Source organism: Petaurus breviceps, unplaced genomic scaffold (genome assembly GCF_028583685.1).
Source record: "Petaurus breviceps papuanus isolate PSGF00001 unplaced genomic scaffold, PetGlider_PUasm1.0 90424, whole genome shotgun sequence".
Classification (NCBI taxonomy): Eukaryota; Metazoa; Chordata; class Mammalia; order Diprotodontia; family Petauridae; genus Petaurus; species Petaurus breviceps.
Window position 1 is genome coordinate 1929942 of NW_027187247.1, and position 27131 is coordinate 1957072.

Sequence of the window (27131 nt, forward strand, 5' to 3'; positions counted from 1 at the left end):
CCAGTTAGTAGCCCCTGCAGTGCGCAGCCTCTCACTGTTGCCGCTGGATGGGCCGAGCGCTAAGAGGTTATTTGTGGTTAGCTTTGATCCCAAGGGGGAACCTGAAACTCTCACATTCCTGGCATAGCTTGCCGCCTCTTGCACAGTCCAACCTCTGTGGCTCGCCGTACAGCTGGAGGAGCGCAGTCTCGCTTCCAGCAGTCACAGAGGCAGGATCTCCGTGCGCTGGGCTCAGAGCTGCGTGCGGACATTTCCTTGCGCTCCTCTGGTTTTTCCAGTTCTTTTTTTTAATTATTATTATTACATTTTTGTTTTGGTGCTTCGGCAGTGGGGGTAGGAAGGCGCAGCAGATAAGCCAAGACACGCACTCATTCTGCATTGTACGGCTAGCTCCCCTGCAACTTCTGTGTATCTGGGTCTGAAGTTCTAGGACTGAGGCTTTCAGGCTATGGGTTGGTAAGTTTCACAAGGGAAATTAACGCGTTCTTTTTGGAAGCTCGTAGCGCACCGCCAGGAGAGTGGGAGCGACCACCCGGGGCAATGCAGAGAGAACCTCGGGGAGGCGAGAGCGGATGATTGGGAGCTGGGAAAGATCCCCATTCATCTGTTCTCCGTAGTGATGCCGGTGCTTCGGCTAGACTAGGTTTTTCCTTTGCGCGACTCTTGGCGACTTTTCTGCGGTTTAGATTGGCGAAATCTTCCCGCAGGCTGGGTCATTCCAGTCTGGGGATACTTGAGGGACAGAGGAAGGATACCTTAGCTCTTGACCCTGGCTCTTGCGATGCCCTTGAAGCCTGTGGATTTCCAAGTCTTCTGGTATTTGGAAACGGGAGGAGAGGGAGAGGGAGGGGGCTGGAATTGATTAAAGAAAGGGGGGCAATCCAAGAATTATTTGGTTAGTTTTGAGTTACAGGTGCTTTTGCCCCCCAACTAGTTAAAGAAATCCTCTTTGTCTTGTTTGGAAAAATGCTTTCCGGAGCCATAAGCCTGGCTCTCACTTAGAAAGAATGTTAATTGCAGTCCAAACCCTGATGATGTCAGGGCAGAAATATTTGGAAAACAAAGAGGGACCAGAGCAGCAAAGGAAATATAAATACTTTTCAGATGGCAATCTGTTGTACACTTTTGAGGTGAATTAATGTTCACATTGGTTATAAAACTGAGGCGTTCGGAGGATATTGACTCAGAAGTTATTTGTATAGGGGGATCCAGTTACAATTTTGGAACAATGTTGCAGAAGTTGTTAGAAAGCCTGGTTTAATTTAGGCACCTAGGAATCTCAGTATTTTGGAGAGAATTTTCCGGCAGTTTCTTCTCCCACCCCCACCCCGCTTTATTTAGTGGAACATTAAGTGTTACAAAAAGCCAGAAAACAAATACTTTAGGAGTAGATAATTATTTTTATAATAATTTATAGCTCCAGACCCTTCCTTAACCTAAAGAAAAAAGAACTTGTAGTTTATGCTTGTCTTATGGTTTAGTTATTTGATATTTGAGATTAATGTTTTTTCATCAACTCCAACATTACAAATAAATTATTGGCTTGTTTCCCAAGATGGGACAACTTGCATGGTACATCTTGAGAGCTCAAGTAATGATATGTCTGAGGTAGATGCTGGATTGTTGTGATATTATTCTGTCCTGACAGTCTTCATGAGTGAACCCACTATTTATTAGACTTGATTACTGTAGAAAATGCGCTGGTAATTATGAAACATAAGGGTGGTTTGACTCCTGAGGATTTTTGTTGGTTCTGGTAAATTGTGGATTTCAGAATCTCTCCAATCCTGGCCTAGGAGTGGTATGTTTTCATATGATGAAAAGACTGGGTGGAAAGTTATACTACTTATGCAATTTCTAACTTAGCCAAAGATCTAGTGTCATAATTGTGTTGTGGAATTTGGCATGGAATGAGGAGGGAGGGAGGATGGTAGCCTCTCACTCATGAACAAGTAGGTGAGACACAGTGGATGGAGCCTGGAGTCAGGAAAACCTCAGTTCAAATCCTGCCTCATACACTTACTAATTTACTAGCAGTGTGACCCTGAGCAAGTAACTCAACATGTCTGCCTCAGTATCCTCATGTGTAAACGGGGATAATAATGGCACCTACCTCCCAAGATTTCTGTGAAGATGAGAAAATATTTATCAAGTGCTGTACAAGTCTTAAGGCTCTAAATAAATGCTAGCTATTCTTATTATATTATCTTCATCAAACTAGACTGGTGATTTCTAGATATCACATTGTTGTGGAGACTCAGGAGCACCCACAAATTCACCCAGCTCTATGAGACGGTCACTTCAGTATGACTTGGGAAATATGGCCCCTATTCAGAATCACTATCATAGACCTCTTTTTAAAATGAGTTTAATGTACAAATCGATTTGGGTTTTGATGGCTGTAGAGTTGGGGCATGTTGTGGTGAGGATGCTGCCTTAGGAGTGAGTAGCTTCCAGATATGCTTAACTCGGAAAGCTCTTCTTCCCTAGAACCCCTTAACTGTAACCAAACCATTGAGCCCCTACTAGACTCTGTTCCATGCCCTGTTGAAACCATGGGATTTCCTCACCCATAGTACTGCCATTGTTGGGAATGTGCTATTACTGTTAATTATGACTACAGCTATTATGAATTACTATCAGCAGACTGAAGAGGAGAGCCAGTTAGACTCTGTCCAAATAGTGTGGAAAAAATATCTAGGGAAATTACCTCTGTCATCTTGGACTTGTCTGACACATTAAGACACTAAGTTGGACCAGGTAAAAGTGATAGTTTTCAGCTTACAGGGACCATGTGATTTAACTAGTGCTTCTTGGCAGGTCATTCTTGCTCTGGTGGCTTGTTAAATAAAGCCTCTGTTCACAATACCATAATTCATATCCAGTCCTTTCCTCCTTCATTATCTGGTACTACATATTCATTTCCTCCTTCCTTATTTCTAATATTCACTGTCTCAGAATGATTCCCAAGGTCATCCCATGACATTGGTTCAAACATGTCAGCTTAGCTTGTGCCAGTTCTGTTTTGGGGAAACACACACCTAGGCCGATCTCCCCATGTCACATAGATGTGTTATGGTCTTTTCATGATTTGAATTGATTCACCTTCACCAGGGAGTGGTAATGGGGCATTTTCTTTTGTAGTCACTGAACTCCTTTGAACTACAGAGATGGCAGAGCCTACAGTAGAGTTATTGGCTGTTATTTGGGGGTTAGGGCTAAATGATACTTTTTTCAGGACAGAACAGTGGGGTTCCATGAAAATGAAATCCCATTAAATAGTGATTTATGGAAAGTCCTTTTCCCCATTCTCCTGGGCCAGTGGAAGGAGCCCCACCCTTGATGACTCTGCTTCCTTTTGCAGGTGTTCACCCCTGGCCAATTGCTGTTAGAGCTTCAGGAGATTGTGAGACCTCTGGTTGTTTACAGAAGAGCAAAGAATGAGAACTGTGGAAGATTCTTCAGGGACCGTCTTGCATAGGCTCATCCAGGAGCAGCTTCGCTATGGTAACCTGACGGAGAACCGAACCCTGCTGGCTATCCAGCAGCAGGCTCTTCGAGGAGGAGGTGGGGGGAACGGGGGGAGCCCCCGCTCTTCCCTGGAGAGCCTGACTCAAGAAGAGAGTCAGATGGTGCAGCAGTCCACCAGGCAGGAGCCTCAGGGCCAGGAGCACCATGGCGACCATGCCTACTTGGAGAATGCCCTCTACCGATTGTACCAGCCCCAGAACAAAGGCGAGGAGCTGCCCACTTATGAAGAAGCAAAAGTCCACTCTCAGTATTACGCCTCGCAGAGAGGACAGCAGGCAGGCTTGCCTTGCCCAGGGGCCCCTGTGGACAAGGAACCCCGCCGGGGAAATGTGGCAAGCAGCAAGAGGCAGGATGATTCCCTGAAGGAGCTGAAACATGGGCACGTGAGGTCACTGAGTGAGCGCCTTCTCCAGCTCTCCCTAGAGAGGAATGGTGCCAAGGCATACAACCACATGAGCTCTTCCCACAGCTTTCCTCAGCTTTCTCGCCACCATCAGCTGTCCACCCCCAGGGGGCATCACACTGAGGGCCTGGAGCCCCGGGGTCCCCCGCCAGAGTACCCCTATATCATTCCACCACAGGAGCCCTTTGCAGGCAGTGACCCCAGGCACTATTCCAGGGGCAGCCCAGATTTCCAGCATCCTGAAGTCAGGTAACTCACAACAATCCTCCTATCTTGATTCTGAGACCTATTGGGGTGGGGGGCATTGTTTCTCTACCCCCATCCCCACATTTAGGGTTTTCTAAGCTTTCCTTAGAGTCACAGATCTAGATCTGAAAGGGATCTTAGAGTCTATCTAGTCCAACTCCATTGATGTTACCAAGGAGAAACTGAGTCTAGGGTTAAGTGACTTGCTCAGGATCATATAGGTGATATGTATCAGAAGAAGGATTTGGCCACAAGTTCTCTGACTCCAGAGTCCTTTAACTTGTAATCAGAAAACCATCTGCTCTCCTGTTAGCCTGGTATGTGAAGCATTCAAGTGACAAGTCTGTCTGAACAAGCCAAAAGCAGTAGTAATAGTGGCTGATATTTGTATGTGTCCTACATACATATCTTCATAGCAGCCTGTGAAGGTAGTAGAAGTAGAATGCTTTATCATCATCATCATTAATGATATTTTGTATTCACTTGTTCAAGGTCACACAGATAGGAGGTAACCAAGCCAAATCTCAAACCTAGGACCCTTGGACTCCAAATTAAAGCTTCAAGAAAATCAGAGTAGAAGCAGATATTAGCAAAAGCTTCCAACAACCAGGGGCTATTGCATGTTGGGAATATGATTAATTTTTTAGAATTGATGCCATTTGTTTTTAGATCACATTTATTTCTGAATATCACTCCCTAACCCCCATCAATAACTTAAATTATAAAGGGGGAGAAAATAGTTCAGCAAGACCAGCTGCTCCCCAGCCACCAACTTGAGATCAAGATGCCTGTAGTTCCCTCATTGAGTACTAATACTAAGCAAAGATAATAATAATAGCATTTATGTAGAACCTACTATGTGTCAAACACTGTGCTAGCAAGTATTATCTCATTTGATCCTCACAACAACCTTGAGAGGTAAGTGCTATTATTATCCTCATTTTGGGGAAACTGAGGCTAAGAGGGTAAAGGACTTGCCCAAGGTCACACAGCTAGTAAGTGTCTGAGTTCAGATTTAGACTTAGGTCTTCTTGACTCCAGGCTTAGTACTTTATCCACTGAACCAGCTGGCTGGCTGAGGAGTCTGCAGAATCATCCTGAGTTAGGAATGCTCCTGTCTGGAGCCACAGTTTCTACTTTAGAAATGGGGCCTTTCCCTTTCTGCTTTGGTTGCTTCCTTCCTTATTAAGGAAGCAGTGAGAGCCCTGGGGGGTGGGACCAATGTGTATCATCTCCATTTCATATTTGCCTTCTTTGAGGTTGCATTTCTTTTTCATATTTGAATCTTGTGACTTTGTCTTTGACCTTGCAAACCCTTTCTGTCTGTCTGGGGGAGGAGGGCTCTTATTTTAATGAACTAAAGGTAATTATTACAAACTAGGCTTAGAGAATGTACATAGCAGGTAGAGAAGGTGCCCGGCCTCCATTAAGAACAGGAGTGACATATCTGACTTATAGTTTATAGTTAGGGATTTGGAATGTTGTGTACCTACTTTTATCTTTTCAATCTCTGTGACATCTTTGTAAGTTCAGGAAAAGGGACTATTGTCTGTAGTCAAGAATTGGGAAAGGGGAAGCCCAGAGAGTTGCACCTTTTCCTAACAGACCTCCCAACTAAAGAATCTGTGAACTCTTAATTCCAAATAATTGATAGATTTTTCCCAGGCTATGAAGCCAAAGCATCAACTCATAATATAGCCATTGGATCGGAGGAGAACCTTAGAGATTACCCAACCCAGGGATTCTTAACCTTTTTGGGGTCTTGAACCCCTTTGGCATTCTGGTAAAGCCTACCTTATCATAATAAAGTTTTTAAATGTATAAAATAAAATACACAGAATTCCCAAAAGGAAACCAATTGTATTGAAATACAGTTATTTTTTTTTTAAACAAAACCAGTTCATTGACCTCAGGTTAAGAAGCTATGATCTGTAGTCTCATCTCATTTGATAAATAAGGAAACTGAGACCTGGGAATGACTTAACCAGGGTCACAAAGCCAGGGACGAAACTCCAAATCTCCTGATTCTAGACCAATCACTTAAGTGGCATATTTTCATGGCAGCAGGGGAACAGGTGTAACAGTGGTAAAGCTGCCTGGTTTTAATTTGGAGAAATAGGACAAAGTCTAAATAAATAAGTCAAGGAGTTATTTGATAAGAAAAGTCTTTAGCAATATCCTTGGGTTTAAACACAGGCGCCTTATGTCAGAAGAAAGTAGACTATGGAACAAGGCACTGATGAAAAGGATCGGTCTCATATGTGTGTATGTATATAGGACTGTCTCCTATTTACAGGGTATTTGACAACCTTGAGAAATAGACATTTCCAGATGGGCCCCAAAGCCAAAGTCATCCTCTTGCAAATTAGCCATTGTAGATTGAAGGAAAAGAGAGAGTGTTAGGGGGGTGGGGGGGGTGCAGGGGTTAGGGCATAAAACAAAAGGGGGACTAAGGGAAAAAAGATGCCTCCCCCCCACACACACACATATCTATCTTATTTCCAAGACTTAGCTGTCCAGTGGTCCCCAATCTTTTCAGTCCTTGAGGTGCCCCTGCTATTCAGCCTTCAGTCCCTAGACCTCGAAGACTGACTGGTTAACACTCAATAAGAACCCACCTGGAGTCCCTACCCTGGCTGATTAGCTCATGGCATAGCCAGCTGTACGAAACTTTTTTCAATTTGCCTAATTCAGTAAGCTTCTAGTCTCCTCTTCTAATCCTGCTTCCAGGAGGAAATAAGACTTCAGACTGTACTTGGGCCCCCGAGAAGTTCTCTGGGGGCAGCTGAGTGTTTGTTTTGTATCCCCTCAGTACTCGGCACTGTACTAAACATAGTAACCTCAATAAATATTTCTTGTTTTGACTGTGGAGTGGAGTAGTAGCCTAGATCACATAGAGTATCTGGTCATTTGACCTAAACACCCCTTTTAATTTGGCAGCTTCAGCTCCTTCCTTTCCTTTCCCAGCCTTTACAGAAATTATGGAGAATAATGATGGTTAACATTTATATGTTAGCCAAGCCCTTTATGTATATTATCTCATTTGACTCTTACAACCGCTCTATGAGGTAAGTGCTGTTATCATCCTGTTTCGAAGAAGAGGTCAAGAGAAAGGTTAAGTGCCTTGCCCAGGGTCACACAACTAGTGTCTTGAGACAGGATTCAAATTCAGGTCTTCCTGATTCCAGGTCCAGCATGCTAACATCTCTGCCACCTAAGGCAAAAGAGAGAGATTTGGGTTTCTCCTTTACTTACTCTGTCCAGTAGACATTCCTCTAAATATTACTCTTTGCAAGTAGAGAAATGGCCCAAACAAAGATGTAGGAGAGCAAAGGAAGTTGTACTGGCTTGGAAAGTCCCCCTGAGAATATATGTGGAAGGGAGATTAAAAGTCCAAAGGTAACAGAGTTTTTGAACTGCAAGGTACTTTAGAGATGACTTGATCCAGACCTTTTATTTGAAAGAAAAGGAAAGAAACCCTCGAAGTTTGTTTGGAGCGGACTTAACCAGGCTCACCCAGACCTGGAGGTTGTTGCTGCTTTCCTAAACACTGGACTGCCAGCTCCTTGAGGGCAGGGACTGTCTTTTGCCTTTGTATGCCCAGTGCTTAGCTTGGTGCCTGGCATACAGTAGGTGCTTAATAAAGTTTTATTGATTGATAGACTAATTGATTACTTACTGATTTCATCCCCAAGAGAAAGCATTACATTCTCCTCAACCAGGTTCAGTAGGGAATGTTTTGCTTTGGAAATAGTGCCTGGGTTCACCTGGCACTTTGGCTGCCCATTAACCTCTCTCACCTCAGTTTTCCCATCTGTAAATCAGGGGGGCTTCTTTGGAAAGCCTGGGTGATTTCCTTTGAGTGCTAGATTTGTGATTCTAGGAATCTGCTTTCCAGGCTTCGTTCCAGGGCCAGCCAGGGCCCAAGGTCAAGGGAAAAGAAGATTGTTTTCTGTCATTTCAGCAGAGATACTTCCTCAGGATACGAGCTTCTTGCTGAGCACAACAGTCCATGTTACTTATTATAGGACCCTATTGTTCCATCTTGGCAGCCTTGGCCTCAGCCTTTCTTGGGCCCACAGGTTTACAGTTAGAAAGGCCATCTGCTTCAACTTTCTTATTTTACAGATAAGGAAACTGAGGTTAAGTGACTTGGCCAGTAGTGGCAGAGAACTAGGATTCAAAGCCAGGTTTGAGTGACTTTTTAAAATCAAGTTTTGTACCTGGCCCAGAAAAGAGTTTTCAGAAATCACTTGACTCCCAGAAATGATCTGACCACCAGGGAGGCATTGACTTCATCTCTGTTTTCTGTCCTTTGCTCCCACTTGGGTCCCACCTCCCTTCCACTCCACTTATCGCCAAGGTAAGCAGGACTGAGCAAATTTCTCAGTTGTAGAATCAGAGGGTTGGACTAGGTGACCTTCAGAGGTGGTGCCTTCCAGCTCTTAATTTTTCTTGATTCTGGTGATATGAATACATACAGAAGCCTACCATCCTCTCTTCCCCATGAATCCCAAGGATTTCCATCAATGCTCAACAAAGAGTTAAATAGGGGGAAAAAAGGAGGTGAGCCTGGCTCACTTTTAATTCTCTGCCTGATTTTCATTATGTTTGCTTATTGTCCCTTTAAGTCATATAGTTTCTTGAAATGAATGACAATGTAATTGGAGTGGAAGGGGGAAGAAAGCCCAGTTAACCCATTTTTTTGTGGGTTTTGTTTTGCTTTTTGCTAGTCCCTTCTTATCCCGCCCACTCCTATCCATCTTCCCCCACCCCCACCCAAAACCAAAAAAAACTACCCACATTATCTTTGGTTTCTCAGGGAACTAACTGTCTGGGAAGGATTTTGGAAACTAAGTAGTGGTTTCTCCTTTTGGACCAGCCTTATTGAACTCTGACAGGAAAAGATAATATCACAGAAAGGAAGTGGACTGTTTTGTGGAGAACAAAAAGTAAGGGAAGGGGGAGGGGAAGAAAAGGAGAAGGGAAGGGAGGTATGGGGCAGAAAGGAGACTTCTTTATTCTTTCTTGGAGCCAAGTCATCACAGAAGAATGCAGGCTATGTTTAACTAATCGTCTTAGAGCCAGATCAGGGCCAAATGGAGGTGTGAGTCCCTAAGGAAGTGTCTGGTAGCCAAGTTCCCGTAGAGCAACCATGTTGAATTCATTGGGGTGTGTCTATCAGTTTAACAGTAAAAGGGGAATTTTTTGAGTGAAGAAGTTCGATTACCTATTTGTCTAACATTCCCAGCCTTTATTCACAATCCTAGGCATGACCATGACTATTGGCCCACAGGCTCATGGTGTAAGAGTTACATGGATTGTCTTTCTTTTTTAATGTATTTTTTTTATTTTAATATGTATCTGAGGGAGGGGAAAGGGTAGTATGGATTAGAGTTTTCTGCAGGCAGATGTTCTCTTAATCCAAGGATTTAGAAGCAGGCAGTGGAGTACAATGAAAAAAACTTTGACTCCAGAGAAAGAGGATCTAGGTTCAAATCCTGCCCTGACACTTTACCTTGGTGATTCTAGGTCATTCATTTGGCATCCCTGGGCTGTTAGCTCATCTGTAAAGTGAGAGGTTTGGATTAGTTGGTCTATGAAAGTTCCTTCTCAGTGAGCATTTGGCGTTGTATTAGTAATGTTACCTTTTTTGTGAAATATCTGGAAAGGGCAGGAGGAGGAGGGAACAGAGAGAGAGAGAGAGAGATCCTTGTATAGGGGACAGCCAACACAAATATATGGAACTGGGAGTCGTCTTGACATAAGGACCACACCTGACCAGGAATAAGAATCCCTCCTTCATAATGTTAACCCATGTATCCTTATAGAGAGCCCTGTGCATACACAAGTAGACCTTGAGAAGCTAAAATGGTTTTGTCATTTAAGAGACAAAATTCTCACAGGTTTTATCATCCCATTGTGATGTAGAAAAAAAGTCAGAAAACTTGGGCTTGACTTTTGGTCTCTCCCAACATACTGGTGTTACATTAAGGAAATTATTTATACTTTCGAAGATGAGGGAGTTGGAGTAGGTAATTTCTTTGCTTCCTAAAGTCTGATACAAAAAGAATACTAATGAGAACTCTTGTGTGTGTTGCCCTTTAAAGCTGACAAATCATTCCCTCGCCCAGTCAGTTATGGTAGTTCAAATGGCCCCATTTGACAGATAAGCAAACTGAGCCTCAGAAAAAGGAAACTTTTCTAGGACAATTAGTGAATGTCAGAGGCGGTATTCAGACTTGGGTCTCCTGAGTCCAGGTCCAGCATTCTGTCCTTTATATCGATGATCCCAGAAAGGATGTTTCATTCCCAGATGAGATTCCCCAAAATAATGATAGCAGGTGAAAGTGGAAACCCACACAAGATTTCCCCAGCCCTTCAAAGATTAGGTAAGGCAGCTAATGAGGTGATGACTAATAGCTTCTCCAATTGTTTCTGAATCTCTTGTAGGATCTTGCAGGCTCAGATGCCCCAGCCTTTCCTACAGCAGCAGCAGCAGCAGCAGCTCCCACCACCACAGCCTGCCCATCCCCACCCTGCTGCCCTGGGCCACAGCCTAATGGGCTCCCTTACCCCAACTGGGGTTGAAGCACTGATGTCAACACAGGCCGCTTCCACCAACAGCCACCTGGCCCAGATGGAGGCCATCCTGAGAGACAATGAGAAACTACAGAGAGAGAATGAGAAGTTGCTGAGGGAATTTCAGACTTATAATGAGAAGGCGAGCCGGATTCAGAAGGTACAAAAGCTCCCGTTAGATGTATAGTATTGGGTAGGGTGCCAGGTTTGTGCGTGGCACATTTGGTGTTTTTCCTTAGACTGAGGTCAGGGGTGTCCCTTTCTGGAGCCACTGGTGCCCATAACCTCCTTTGGCTGGCTCTAGTTGGCCAGTAAGGACAGGCAAACCTAACACAGACCAGGGAGCCATGGAGCACTAAAGGATTTCCACAAGATAAAATAAAGAGATTAGTGGGAAGGAAGTAAATGGGAGTGGATAGAGTAAGAAAAAAGAGTAGAAAATGGTGGTCTCCATTGCCTTTTAATAATTGATCTCCTAGGGCCTCCTTCCATTAACACCCCTCCATACATTCATGCACACACACACAAACACACACACACTCACACTTCAAACAGCTGTGAAGCAGCTACATACAATATGAGAAGTCTGGAGCAGACCCAGTTGTTGGGCCGATTAGAAAGAGACCATTCACCATCTCCCTTCACATTTGCAACTTTTCTCTGTCCCTCCCTCCACAGGGCCTCCCACAGAGAGCCCTTTGTGTTAAGGTACACAACGAGAAGTCTGTTTCAGGCCAGCTTCAGCCAAAGAGAGAGCCCTCCTCTCCCCCCTCCATACAGGAACAGATGGGTGACTTGTAGGAATTCTGAAGACTCGAGGGAGCACGTGCAGAACCCATAGTAACCCGAATAAAAATGGAAAATGAAGTGGGATCCCACTAGACTAGGGATTCTTAACTTCTTTTGTCTCATAACCCTCTTTGGCAGTCTGGTGAAGCTGGTGGACCCTTTTTCAGAATAATGTTTTTAAATGCATAAGATAAAATGGGATTTCAAAGAAAACCAATTATACTGAAATAGTCATAAAATATTTTTTTAAAGTTCCCAGACCCAAGTTAAGAACCCTTGATCTAGACCCAATCTGTAGTTTCCCGATGGTGGATGAGTATGACCAAGAAGGAGGAAAGACTATAGAGAGAGGTGGAAACTGAAATATCCTTAAGAAAATCTTATTTGATAGTGTTTCCTCTCTCTTTTTTTCCATGATTTAAATTCTGAAATTGGCAACTCTGAAGTTCAAGACACAGATGGGGAAATCCCAGGGAAGATGACTTCAGAAAGTGTTAAAGACACAGGAGATTTTTTTTCCCATGAGGCCAAAAATGAGCAGGAGACCAGATCCTTGACAAAAAGGGCCCTTAGTGGGAAGGAGCCTCACTGTCCACATCCTCCCCTGTGCTCCATGAAATAGGCTGGCTTGAAAATGAATGCTTCTCTCTGGAAATTTTGCATTATTAAAGGCAGAAGTTCATAGTGATTCATGTCCAAAGGAGCCATGTAGTGGTTAGAAGTAAATCATCCCACCACTGCGTGGTGAGAGTTGTTGGATGACATTTTTTTAGAAAAGGAAAAGATGGCAAATAGGGGTCTTTCTAGAATGTACTCCATGAAATTTTGGAGTACCTAATTCGTTGAGGTCATGTAGTGCTATGATCTCCTGATCCTGTAAAGCTGGTTTTGTCTAAAAGCTGTGCTTTATTGGAATTGATGGGATGGTGAAAACCATCAAAGCCAATTTTTCCTTTGATTCCTCAAACAAAATATGTCTTTACTGCCACTGGAAATGGTTAATTCCACTGATTTACACCTTCACTTTTTATTCCTGTGTCAAACAACCATTCTGTTGTGAACAGGAATGAGAATGCAATGAGCTTATGCAGCTTCCTCTGTCTCCCCTTCTCTGGCTCCCTCCTTAGGCTTCTCACAGCAGAACAGCCCCCAAGAGAACTAACTGGTGAATCCAGTTAGACATAGAAGATTTCAATAGTATTAGAAAAGGACGAAAAAAAGACCAATGCTACTCATGATAGCCTTAGTTATTGGTCTTCTCTGCTTTGCTGAGAAAGACTTTGATCCCTTATGTCCCTTTTTGTTCCCTGCCCAGCTGGAAACAGAAATTCAGTGCATCTCTGAGGCTTATGAAAACCTGATGAAAGCTTCTACCAAGAGAGAGACCCTGGAGAAGACCATGAGGAACAAGATGAGTGGGGAGATGAGGCGGCTGCAAGATTTTAACCGAGATCTAAGAGGTGAGAAAAAGTCAAAAGAAAGCCACGTGGAGACAATTGTTGTCTATGACTCCATATACTCAAAGTTGGGGGAAAGGTTCTGTTTTCCAAAGATGTCTTCATGTGCCTTGGGAAAAGTCTCAGAATCTCTGTGTTAAGTCAAGTCAGCAAGAATTTATTAAGCACCTACCATACACTACCAGCACTATAATACTAAGTGCTAGGGATACAAGGAAAGAAAAACAGTTTCTGCTTTCGAAGAGCTCACAGTCTAATGAGGGAAGACAACAGAAAAACATATTTTTTGACATCCCAGCTTGTGGAACTTCCTATTACTCCTCTATCTTAGATACCAGCCACACTGTATGTCCTAGACAGTCTCCTCCTGGTGATGGGACTCATCCAGATCAATGCCCCAGATGCCTTCTTAAAACTTTAACGCATTTTCCTTGAAGTCACTGCCATTGGCAAGTATTGACCAGCTGTCTGGTCTCTGGATAGATACAAAGCTCTTGGTCCTTTGGTGGTTTGTGGGCGAGCTCTTCTCTTGATTTGAATTAAAAAGCATTAGTTTGGGAGTAAAAAGACCCTGATTCTAGTCCTGCTTGTGCCCTTAACTTGTGTGACCTTGGGGAAGTCATTTCCTCTATATGATTTTTATTTCCTCAACTATAAAATGAGAGGATTTAGATTAGGTTATCTCTGAGGAATATTCCAGCTCTAAGTTTAAGTGTTTCTTAATTCCCATTTCAGCCAGCCTCAGTTCAAGTGAAATTTTTTTCCTAATGTGTTACTTGGGAAAAATTTGGGTTACAGCTTAACTAGACTGAAGAAAAACTTTTTTTTCCTCTTCTTAAAATTTGAAACAGAGAGGTTAGAATCTGCAAACAGACAACTAGCCAGCAAGACGCAAGAGGCCCAGGAGGGCAACCAGGGCATGGTGGCCAAGCTTCTTGCTCAGAGTAAGTACCCAAAACTCTTTTCTGGCCTGTTTGGGATGTCTTGGTGGGGCTTGGCTGGCTGAGGTGACACTTTCTGCCTAAAGATACAGCCTTGTGCTAGGTACTAGGAGAAATACAAAAACAAACAAACAAAAAAACCCCAAGTGTGCCCTCAGAGGGGAGAAGGGTATTGCAGTAATCCAGGCATGAATGAGGTCATGAGGGTAATGTGTTGGTGGTAGGGTTGAAAAGTAAAGTATGAAAGTGACAAGAATTTTGCAGGAAGAAACCATGGACTTCACAGCAGATTAGCCCTGGTGGAGGAACGAAATAAAAAAGACAACTAAAATTTTCAGTCTAGCTGAATGGAATACTCATTTTACCACTTACAGAAATGGTAAAATTGGGAGGGGGATTCTACATTTGAATATTAGTTTAGCTGCTTGGGAAAATAAAGTGTTGATTTTGAAGATAGGGAAGAAAGAAGAACTAGCGAAGGAGATATCAGAGGGCCTGGATTCAAATCCCACCTTGATGTGTAGTATCTGTGTGATCTTGGGCTAGGTGGCCTCTGAGGGTCCTTTCAGCACCACATCTGAGACAGTAAAAATGATGTCAAAAAAGGGATGTGAGGGAGAAAGACCAGCAAAGTGCTGTATCAAAGAAACCAAGTCTGGAAAGAGTCTTAAGAAATAGTTGTTGGTTATAGGCATCAAATATTGAAGATAAGAGGGATAAATGTAGAGAAATAAGCCACTGGTATCATTGATCTATTAGTTTTAGGAGAATGATGGGGATATATGAAATGAAATGTGGAAGCATCGGCTATAACCCTCACATTCAAAAAGTTTGGAAATGGCAGGAAATAAGTTTGGCTGTGAAAGGAAGGAGAAAAATTAGGGGGTAGTGAGAATGGGTAGGGTCAAATGAAGCATTTGGGGTTTTGTTTTGTTTAAAGAGAAAATGGCAAATATTTATTAAATACCTAGCATGCAAGCTGAGCATGTCTGAAGGTGGAAGGGAAGAGGTTCAGAGGACTCCTAAGTGGAGGAATTATTAGCTTAATAGAACTAGAGAAAAACCATCTTCTGAAACTGAAGAGAAGAAAGGGATAGAGGAGAGACTAAGGAACAGGTATGTTGAAGCTACTGTTGGAGGAGGTTTTGGTGGTAGAGGATTAGGGTTTTAAGGAAAGGAAAGAGGTTCTGAGACAAATCCTTCTGAGGGTGTGTGTTGAAGAGAAAATGAAAAAAAAAGAATCCTATGAGTCTCTGATGGGCCATGTCCTCAGGGTTCACCATCTTCTTTCCCAACATTACCTGTGACCTGAAAAAAAAGTAACTGGAGAGAGGGATGTGATCCAGAATTGGGCATTGGGGGGGCGGCTAGGTGGTGCAAGAATAGAGCACCGGCCCTGGAGTCAGAGGACCTGAGTTCAAATCTGGCCTCAGATACTTAATACTTACTAGCTGTGACTTGGACAAGTCACTTACCCCCAGTCACCCTGGCCTTCCCCACTCCAAAAAGCAAAAAAAAAAAAAAAAAGAATGACAGAATTGGGCATTGGTAACCCACTGAGGGAAACTAAGGTGTCCCAGAGGGCAGCATTCAAACGGTTCAGGGTGGACCCTTGAGCAGAAAAGAGGGAGTGGGACCTGGAGTGGCCTAATGGCAGGCAAAGTGGGAGGGGTTGAGAGATTTAAAGGTCCTAGGGAGGGAGAGAAACACAGATGTAGGAAGTGGTAGGTCAAAGAAGGCAGGTAAAAAGGCCTTTGAGAATGTGGCTGTGGAACAGTCTCCTCTGATGTTAAGACTCAGGGTGTGGCCTTACTGGGGATAGGGGTTAAAGGTTGAGGGTGGGCATGAATTCAGGGGAATATTGAATACAACATGGCAGATGGGGGATATAGGCTGCTGGGGATTTTGCTAGAAAGAAAGGAAAATGGAAAGGAGGGGGGCAGAGTAAGGTTTCTTTAAGGCAGCAGAAGAGGCCAATCTGCTCTTGGAAGTTTTTTGAGTTCCTCAGGGAGAACGAAGCTGTTCCTGGCACTTCAGCCAGTTATTAATCACCACCGCCATCAGTGTGGCCTGGATTCTTCACATTCCAGAGGCTGTTCCTGCTCTTCTGCTCTGTAGCCTCTCCTCCCCTCAGCTCTCAGCCCCAAGTCTGTTCGCTTCTTTCTATTACTTTTTGTCTTTAATATATGTGTATATGAATGTTTGTGTATACATATTTTACCCAAGGGTCTTCGGGTTAGGGCAGGTTCCCCATTCCTGGATTAGGCTTTAGGCTGCTTTGTTCATGATCTTAAAGTAAAATTTTTCTTTAATTTTCTGTAGAAGTCACCCTATTCCATCACCTTTCCCATTCACTAACCCACAATTGTGCTCCTTCCTGCTTCTCCCTTTGTTTCCCCAACTCACCCACCAGACACACAGATCGCTTACTTCAATGAACTTTCCTTTTCAGAAATAAAAATGACCTTACATTGTTCCATCAGGATCCTCTTTGGGCTAGCTGAGAGAAGATAAAGTGACTTACTGATTTCGCCCTCCCACTCAGGTGCACAAAAAAGGGGGACACATCCTGAAAGAAAGCTCATTCTAAGAAAGGCTCTTTAGAACATACAACTGGGAGATTTGGGAAGGGGACACGTTGACAAAATTCCTTCTGCAAAGCTTTAGCATCCTGAAGACAAGGCTGTGTTTCTTTGCCTCCTTTTCTAGCCCTTCACAACCCACAGGAGGGAAGCGTTTGAATTTTCACATCAAAGGTCTCCAGTGTTTGCCATGTTATTTTTTTTATCCAGGAGCAGTAAACTGCTTTTTAAAAGGCAGTCATTGTACCAGTCTTATTCTTATAAAACTTAGATTTGACACATATGTACACACACACACACAGAGCTACTTGGCACTGATAATACTGACTTAGAGCTGTGAACTTGAGATTATTTAATCAGTCTGGGCATTCCACATGGATCCTGTTCTCCTCACAGGAATCGAATGGACCTGGCCCAGGCCAACAACATCCATACATAGTGCAGATGGGGTCAGGTAAAGAGCAAGGCAGAACACCATTGGTCCCTGAAGTGTTTCTGTTCAGATATACTCTTGTCTACTTTCCCACAAAGATCAAACTTTTGGAGGATGGGGGAAGGGTGGGGGACAGGACATAAAGGGGGAAATTTTGGCATCATAAAAAACCAAGATCAAAATATTTTTAAGCTTTTTTTCCTAATCAAACTCATTTTTCTTCCTCTGCTTGCCTCCTCTCCTCCTCCAAGCCTTTGATGCTATAACAGAATGAACAAATAAATTAAAACCTGTTTGGGCATTTCCCCCTGCAAAAAACCCCAAACTTTCTCCCAAAGAGCACCCTTTGCCCCAGAATGGTTTTTTTATGTCTGTATATACATCTGATGATTTCATAACAGAAGGAAACAAAGGGCTGGTCTGGGATAGGCCTGCATTCCCCTTTCTGGCCTTCCCAACCTTAAGTAAACTAATCACTTAGGGCATTAGGGTATTATTGTACTTCCCAAGGCTCTCTTCTTTCCTAAAACTTTTTTGACATCAGAAAAAAATGCAGACTGTTTCAGCAGCCATTATTACAATTGGACTTGTCTTTAGGAAAAAAACTGTTTTCTAAGCAGTCACAAGGCCAGCATTTAGACGCTAGGCCTATACTGCATGTTTTTGTTCCTTGCTACCTTGCGGTTTCATATATTTGGCAGACTCTCGGCAAATAAGAGTGACAGGCTATAGTAAAAATAGTCCTGGGCTGGAGAGTCAGGAGACCTGGGTTCTAGTTATGACTCTATCCCTAATTAAACGGTACAACCTTGACTTAAGTTATAGCTCCCTCACAGAGATTGTGAGTGAAGGGACTAGACTAAATGAACTCTTAAAGTTGTCCAGCTTAGAAACTGGCTAACAGTAACTCATATGGAAAACTAAGACTGAATTGGGGGTTTGGGAGTTTGTTTATTTTTTTGGTGCCTTGGGATGTCAATCCCTACCTTTTCCTTATTCTCCAGCTCTTGGGTTTTAGGGGAAATTCCACATGTAGTTAAAGCCCTCTCTCTTTCCATCATGGTCTAAGCCTCAGGGTATTTATTCTAGGTGACACCATGACCTTGGCATCTTGACATGTCTAAGAACTGACCTAAGAAATGTAATAGAATGCTTTTTTAAAAGCAAACCCCAAAAAACAAAACTTCCCACTTGCCCAAATACATTTTTTGAGTTTTGATATTTTCACTAAAAGTTGCATTACCAGACCACTTTGTGCTAAACATAGACTTTCTCTTTTACAATTTTCCAAATCCACACTTTGTAATGGAAACACACATGCTGGCTTACAAAGTCTCCCCTTTTACCTTCCTCACTATTAAAATCAGGTCCCAAGATGGAATGGAAAAGAATGGTTTCACATTTCTTAGCATACTGCTGTTGTATCATAAAGCACTGGCTTTGGAGATGGAAGACTCAGCTCTGATATTTATTAACTGAGTAACTTTGGACAAGTCACTTGACCACTCTGGGCCTAATTTTCACCATCTATAAAATAAGGGCTTAATTTAGACCAGTGATGTCAAAACTCGAATAGAAATGGGGGCAAGTATACCCAAGGATCCCTTACAGGCCACAGATTGACTAATATTACTTAGGTTTTGTTGCATTTTATTGATTTATTTTGTTAAATATTTCCCAGTCATATTGTCATCTGGTTTGATCTGCTCTCAGGAGTGTTGTGGGCCACGTGTTTAACACTTCTGGTCCTGAACATCTTCCAAGGTCATTTCCAGTTCTAAATCTTATTCCTTTGGAATGAGTTGACCAGTTGCAGTAAGTCTTTCTGCATATGAAAGACAGGTCAGCCGAATGGAACGTGTATGGGTGAAAGAACCCCAGTAGCTATGTTCCAGGAACCCTCCTGTAAGGAACAATTGTCTTATCATTTTATCTCCTATCATACCTTGTACATATGACATGCTCACCAAATATCTAAACAAAGGAATGAATGGACCTCTTATCCTCTTCCCTCCCAGACTATGAGTCTCAGCAAGAACAAGAAAAGATGGAACGGGAGATCTCATTGCTCCGAAGTTCTAATGAGGACCAGCGTCGACGTGCGGAGCTGCTGGAACAGGCCCTGGGTAACGCCCAGGCCCGGGCTGCAAAGGCAGAAGATGAGCTTCGGAAGAAGAAGGCCTACGTGGAGAAGGTCGAGAGGCTGCAGCAGGCCCTGGGGCAGCTCCAGGCAGCCTGTGAGAAGAGGGAACAGCTGGAGCTACGTCTACGGACACGCCTAGAGCAGGAGCTGAAGACTCTTAGGACACAGCAGGTGAGTGAGTGAGTGACCTATACCTGGGTGTTGTAGAGCATTATACTTAAAAGTTAAGAAAACCTGGATTCAAATCTCGCAGCCACAAGACCTTGGGCAAGTCACCTGATTTTTCTGTGCCTCTAATGTCCCTTCTAGCTCTAAATCTGTGACTAACCCTCATCTTTGATCCCAACCCTCTCCCTACCCCCAAGGTCCAAGTATGTGGCTGGTATTTCTCTAAACAACCAAGAGTTCCTTAGCTTATTTGCTGGATGCACAACCCCTCTGACAAACTGATGTTGACATGAGCTCTGCCAACTGTTATTTGGTTAACTATGAGGAAATCATGGCCTTGACATCTGTTTTCCTCTAATCGGATGTTTCAATTTCCCAATCCACTTTGGGGACAGAATTGCTTCCCAGACTAAATCAGTAGGGATTTGGGTTCTTCCTCAGGCCCTGTTTTAAAAGAGCCTGGGGGGAGGGGGAAAGGGAACAATCAATTATCACTCTGAGTGGAAATATCTACAATTAGAGGAAAGGTTTCCAGGCCAGTTTCAAAATAGAACAACCAAGGAGAAGGTTCAATAGGAGAAGTGTGGAGTGCTGGACCTAGTGTCAAAAAGGCCTGCATTGGAGTCCAGCTGTGTGACCCTGAGCAAGTCACTTAACCTCTCTTAACTTCAAATTCCTCATCTGTGAAATTTAGATAATAATAGCACCACTACCTCCTAAGGTTATCTCGAAGATAAAATGAGCTAATATTTTATAGAATGGTTTGCAAACCTTAATATGCTACATAAATGCTAGTTCTTGTTACTAAAAATAATAATAAGTGTACACATGTATAGCCCTTTATGGCTCTGGGCCTTACCACGTTATGTTCATCTAGGCCAAATCCCCTTGAAATTACCTACTCCAACTCCCTCATCTCAGAAAGACCTGGTAGATTTGAATCTTGCCTCAGACACTAACTGTGTGACTGGCTAAGGTCACTCAGCCTCAGTTTCCTCATCTGTGAAGTGGGGATAATCACAGCCCCTACCTTCTAGGATTGTTGTAAGGTTCAATGAGATAACCTTTGTAAAGAGCTTTGCACACCCGAAGGTGCTATGTAAATTTGAATTATTATTACTGTCACTCACAAAAGCTCTCCTGACCTTACCCATAATCCTTCCTGAGCTCATTTATGAGTTAGAAGGCAATAAAACTTGCAAAAGGATCTAGACCTAATCCTTATTCTAAGACCTATCTGAAGTCCCACCCTCAAAACATGAACTTATTTGTCTGAGAAGGGGGAGCAATGAAGCAAGCACAAAGGTAGGTCTGACTGCTCACCAGCCTCCTTTGGGAACTGTCAGCCACCAGTAGGTGACCTTAGCCTCATTTTATGCCAATGCAGAGACAGATGGCAGCACCCAGCAGCGGATCCCCCGAACTCAGTGTGCCGAGGCTGTCAGAGCAGCTGAGGGAGAAGGAGGAGAAGATCTTAGCCCTCGAGGCAGACATGACCAAGTGGGAGCAGAAGTACTTAGAAGAGTGTACCATGAAGCAGTTTGCCATGGATGCCGCTGCAACAGCCGCTGCCCAGCGAGATACCACCATCATCAACCACTCCCCTCAGCACTCCCCCAACAGCAGCTTCAATGAAGATCTCCTCCTCGCCAACCACAAGCATCAGGAGATGGAGAACAGGTAGGAACTTGACGATGCCTGGGGCCCTATTCTTTTTCCTCTACCTCCCCCAGGGAAGTTAATTCGGTTAAGTGCCTGGTAAGCCACGTAATGCCAGACAGAATTTCTTTAGCTTTTAGTGAAACACACGTTTGGGACAGTTACCTTGATCATGCAAACCCAGGGGAGGCTTCTTTGATTGTAATGAATAACTGAAATGTGACATAATGAAAAGAACACTGGGCTGGCAGGGGGGCCACCTAGCTTCCTGTTTGTGCTCTGCCACTAAGACCTGAGGCAAACAGGTTTTCTCACTGAGTATAAATAATGATAACAACAATTAATAATAGCTAGCATTTACGTGACACTTAAATATTTGCAGAGTGCTTTACAAACATCTCACAGTACCCCTAGGAGGTAGGTGCTTATCTGAATTTTACAGATGGGGAAACTGAGGCAGACAGAGGTTAAGTGACTTGACATGGGTAACGCAGCTATTAAGTGTCTGAGGTAGGATTTGATTAGGTAAACATAATGATAATAGCAGCTTTCATTTATGTAGTACTTTAAGACTTGTAAAGTCCTTTATAGACATTCTCTTCTATAAAATGGAGATAATCACATACTTGTATTTCCATCCTCATAGGGTTATAAGGTAATTGCTTTGTAAACCATCAAGTGCTCTAGAAATAAGAGTTATAGTATAGTATGTTATTATGCTTTAAAACCTGTTCTCAGACACAAGTAAAACCCTAAAGGTAGTCAGTAAACACTGCTTGTCAGTGAAGAAGATGGTAATGATAGGTTTCTAAAGATTCAAGTTCCCAGGATTATTCACTATTTGACTTCACCAAATTTATAGTACCCTTGGAAAGGTAAAATAGATGTGGGTGATAATAACAGTAGCAGTGCTTTAAACAGTGCTTTAAGATTCTCTGAATGTCTTATATTGGTTTTCTCATTTGATCCTAACGATGACCCGGTGGAGTAGAGAACTAAACCCTCCCTAAAAATCCTCCTTTTTATGTATGAGGAAACTGAGATGGACTTGCCCTAAATTTATAGAACTCATGAGTGGCATGAGCCCCCACTATCTTCAGACATTTTAGGCAAGAATCTGACTTAGTTCTGAAAGTAGCTGACTGCTTCATTTCTGAGCAGACGTCAAAGGATTTGATGTTTCCGGTTAATTGACATTTGATCCTGACTTTTTGGTCAGTATGGACAGCTATATGACATGGCTTTACTTCATCTTTGTACACCATGGTCTAATTGGTGCTTCTGCTTGAAGGGAAGGGCTATGTGGATGCAATCATTGAAGTATACTTAAATTAATCAATAAACATTTATCATATATGTACCTTCTATGAGCCAGCCAGTACCAGACGCTAAATCGTCTGCCTTTCCCATCCATTGCCAATGATGTAGAAATGCCCTAACAGCTTGTGCAGGTTCTATTTTCAGAGCCTAGATTTTAAGTAGTAATTAGAAGTCAGAATGTGATCATGTACCCAGAGGACCTCTATCGAACCATGGTCAAGAGAAAGCAGCCCCAGCTGTTTGCATTCCACTCCAGCATTCACTTATTAGTTGCCTGCTGTGGGCTAAAATCTGTGCTAGGCACTAGTGAAAACAAAGATGAGGGAAACAAATGCCCCCTGCCCTCAAGCCGAGTGCATTCTTTTGCTATTCTGTGGTACCATAAGGCATGAGGGAGGCTGAAATGGGGACATCTTCAAAATGTTGCTGTTGTTACTGTTTTTTGACTTAGAGTTAAGTAGATGCATTCTTTGCTCCCCCCACCCCAGGTTAAAAGTGCTCCATGCCCAGATCCTGGAGAAGGATGCTGTGATAAAAGTACTTCAGCAGCGTTCGAGGAAGGACCCCGGCAAGGCCTTGCAGTGCTCTCTGCGACCTGCAAAGTCTGTACCATCCATCTTTGCCGCTTCAGGGACCCAAGGCTGGCAGGCCGTCTCAACCATCAGTGAAGGACAGTCTGATGTCCTCTCCTGGGGAGTAGCAGGTAAGAGGAACTTGGAAGAACAGAGGAATGCAGAGAGGATTTCGCCTTGAGGTCTTATGCCAGTTTTTTCAAGTTTCCTATTTGATTTGGTTCATCTCATCCAAAAATCTATGGACCTTGAAAGCAAGTGATTGAGGTTTTGTGAGCTCCCAAAGAAGATATTCCTGCCCTACTAGATTAAGTGTGGTATAGTAGAAACACTGGATTTGGAGTGTTGGGAACTCAGTTCAAATCACAAAGCACTTAGTACAGAGCCTGATATAGCTATTATATAATTGCTTATACCTTCTCTTTCCCTAATGTTCCCTGATAAGAACTATTTTGTGAGGGTGCTGATGACAACCTAAAAATCCCCTTATGCTCTTTCAGCAGGTCGGGTCCCAACGGAGGAGGTGCCCACTGGCCCCCATCCCTCCCACGCCAAACATGGAAGCAAGGATGGAAGTACTCAGACTGATGGCCTTCCTGACAGTGTCCTCACATCCCAGGCACCTGGGCCTGAGGGCCTCCTAGGCTGCAGCAATGGTGCCGGCAGCAATAGCCATGGTGGAGCTCTAACTGGTAAATATTCTACCCCATTAGGCTACCCTGGTCCCTTGTTGGTACAGAGGGAAAGAAAAGCCAGGAGGGGAGGGGGAGGGAGATGGACTGCATGGAATGAAAGGAGAGAGGAAAAGGAAGGGAGGGAAATGAAATGAAATGGAACAAAACTTATCTCACCATCACCTTCTACCAACTAACTGTCTTAATCCATTGGCTCTTGATTGAGCCTAACATGCATGATGTGAGCTGGTCTTGACTACCATAACAAGTTCATAAAGTGTTTGTATGCTGCTGTAGCTGAGATCATAGAAGCAGGTTGGGGGAGAGGGGCAATGAAAATCAAGAAGGAAAAGGGAGGAGCAAGGAAGGAATGGGATAAGAATCAGGTGGATATTTCTTGCACACTGCATCATAGAGATGAAATTCATTAGTTCATTCAGCAAATATTTATTAAATGTCTATGCCAGCTATATGCCTATCATGCTAGATACTAGAGATACAGAGACAACAGAACAGTCCCCATCCTCTAGGAGCTTACATTCTCCTAAGGATTGTAGACATATCAGATAGAAGTAAATGTAAAATTATATTCAAAGTAAATAGAAATGTTACAGTGGTAACTGGAAAGGCTTCTTATAGGCTTTAGGACTTGAGCTTAGCCTTGAAGGAAGGAAGAGGTGGAGGTGAGATGGGAATGTATTCCAGGTTTGGAAAACTACACTGACCAGTTAAGCTAATGGTCCTTTCTAATCTGAGGAATTTGTTTTACCAGGGGACTGGGAGGGAGGAGCCTCTAGGAGGTTTCATTTGTCCTTTCCTCACACGCCCCTTCTGTAGTAGAATCTACATAGTTCTGTCTGTGCCTCATCAGTGTAGAGAACCACAAATATGTGAAGAATTTCCAGCCTCCCCTCACGTACTGCTTACACCCTCCCCCTAAAGCCTCTAGCCAAAGGAAAGGAGGTAAGCCAATCTACATGTTGGAGGCCAGAGAGAACAAGCCCAGATCTAGGAGGGAGTAGGGAGCAAATTCTTAATATGTTCTTTGAATGAACATTTATGTCACCAGAAATGTTAGGGCGGGCCACAGTGTAGAAAAGAGAGAGCTTATCTTAAAATATGTTTGTATGTTAGAAGAGGGAGCAGTAAAGGCCTTGGGATACTCATTCATATGTGTTTCTCTTCCTCAGAGTCTTCGACTACATCCAAAACTCGGGACATATCTGAGATGGTGGAAATCCTGATTTAAAGAAACAGCTGGTGATATGGCCCTCAAAATAGCTTCGTGCCCGCCTCTGCAGATGCCAATAGATCCCTCTCAAACTACTAGCTCCCATCTTTCCTCTGACATAGACCTGGGGAGTCCTTCATACCCTGTGACCTGGCTGGGGACTCACTCACTCTATTTGGCCAGATTAAGGCCATGGAGTTTAGAAGGAAATTGATAGGGTGGGAGCAGAGCTGTTGTGTGACCACAGTTCTCCCTGAACAAGCTGTTGGAAATCAAGAACCCAGCCAAGTTTTGCTGGAGCTGTCCACAAATCCCACAGGCAGATAAAGAGATGCTAATAGTTCAGAGAGGGGCTGAGCCCCCCTCTTGATCCTGACTTGCCTTGAACAATGAGAGGGAGGCAGTTAAGACTGGGAAGGTATATGGGGAGGGCCTGTGTGGAAGACACCTACGTATGAGTCCTGGAAGAACAGGTTGCTCAGTTTCCATGGAGAGCCACCTTCTTGGTACCAAAACCTCAAATGCAATTGCAGAAGTCAGCCCATGTTTGTGTTTTGCTGACTCTGCGGGATTCTTACCCCTCCTCTGTTCTCCAGCCCTAGCTTCTTCCCCTTTCATCTTACAAGGACTGGAATCTGGTGGGGTGGATATAGTTTTTATTGGTTTTATCAGCTGCTGCAGCCAGCTTGCTAAGAGGAAAAGTCCCTTAACACTATTAGATTGGACTGTGTACCCTTAGGCGGCTGCACGAAAAGACATTGTCCTATTATTTGTATATAATTCCTTCTTGTGGGGAACAGAATGAATATTTTTCATTTCAGGTTCTTTCCCATATGCTTTGTTTTCCCTGTCCTTGTCAACTGTTCTCTTTGTCCCTTCCCTGTCCTGTTGCTTCATAATATTTGATTTCTTAGATTTTTTTTTAATCCTTTTGATTGTGGACACTCTGATCTTTCAAATGTTTGCCATCTTATCCTCTTCTTCCATTTCGCATCCTGTTTCTTTCGAACATTAAATATCCATCTGGAGAGCCCTTCAGATGCCATTGCCTGCCTTTTGGACAGTCTCCACAATTCCTGTCAGTGGAATTTCCCCTCTGTTTGTTTGGTTATAAACCATGAGCCAAATGGAATGTATCAGTGTGTATATATGAGTGCAGTGGGTGTATCCTAATGTTCTCTCTGTTTCCATTCAGGGGACAAATGGCAGCAACCATCTTAAGTTCAGCTAATTTTTTTTCTGAAGTCACAGAACTCTGAGCTGGAGATGGGATTGTGCTTTGGGGAAAGAAAGGGGGAAAAAACACCCACGGCAGAATTAGGAGAAGGGGAAAACAAGGATTTCCGAGATAAAAGCCATTTTAAACTGGCAGAGGATTAATTGGATTTTTTAGCTGCACATTTTGACCCCCCACACTCTGGAATAATACCAAATACACTGATATTGTATACGTGAAAATTCTCTTACATACCCTTGGCTACTGACAGCTGGCTTCTGACAGTAGTGGATTTTGACTTGTATATAAGTCATACAGCTCAGACCCCAGGAAAAATGATGTTTCCCTGGTTTGTCCTTTCAGTTTTCAGTTCTATCTGTATTTCTATCCCTCTCTTTGTTTTTAGATTTTATATATATGTATTTTTTTTTCTGGTTCCTTAAATTTCCTTTGAAAACATCTGTGCATTTGCTGGACAACTGCATTTTTTATTATCTACCCTTCCCCACACGCTTTAAAATGGATTGGTTCCTGTGCATTGTTTACAAAGCAAAAACAAAAAGCAAAACAAAGCGGAAAAATATTGTGAAAGAGGAAAACAACTTAATATATTTTGGAGTAATATTGGTATTTCTTTTAAAAGTATTTTTTCGTGCTGTGAACTTTTTCTGCCAAAGACAATGATGTTTGTTTGTATGTTTTAAGTTATCTTAAGTATTTAAAAATGTAAACTTGGCTGTGTTGCTGTGCCACCCTGTACCAGGATTGCTGTAGCATTCCACTTGGTATAACAGTATTTTAATTAAAAAAAAAGTAAAAATGTTGAAACAAGCTGTTCTCTTTGTTTTTATCCCGGCGTGGAGAGAGACCCTGGATCAAAGAGATTGAAACTCCGAATCCTAACCTTAATCAGATTCATTCCAGTCATGTTTGAAGCAGTGACCAGCACAGCATATTTTCATGAACAGCCAATCCTAAATAATTGCTGTTTTCCAAAAGTAGGGCAGGCTACCTTGGGAGGCTTTGGGGGGGTGGGGCAGGTATAGGCTAAGGTAGCCCCTGAGATCATTTCCAACTAGGAGAGTGTAGTTTATGTTGAATAAATTAGGGGTGACTAAGTGGACAGTGCATCAGGCCAGGAGTCAGGAAGATTCATCTTCCTGAGTTCAAATCTGACACTTCTT

General features: G+C 43.1%; 1 protein-coding gene across 2 annotated transcripts; it reads left to right on the plus strand.

The window, feature by feature from the left end:
• AMOTL2 (angiomotin like 2) lies at positions 1-26778 on the plus strand. Of its 2 annotated transcripts, none has more exons than XM_069108711.1 (10): positions 1-456; positions 3365-4183; positions 10634-10922; positions 12867-13011; positions 13860-13952; positions 18983-19278; positions 20663-20955; positions 22743-22957; positions 23327-23518; positions 24691-26778. In XM_069108711.1, the coding sequence occupies exons 2-10, from the start codon at positions 3441-3443 to the stop codon at positions 24747-24749; spliced, it is 2325 nt and encodes a 774-aa protein (XP_068964812.1). In that variant the 5' UTR covers positions 1-456; positions 3365-3440; the 3' UTR covers positions 24750-26778. The 2 variants fall into 2 exon arrangements, with proteins under 2 accessions (XP_068964812.1, XP_068964813.1); XM_069108712.1 differs by having other exon boundaries at positions 23330-23518.
• Positions 26779-27131: the final 353 nt, after the last annotated feature.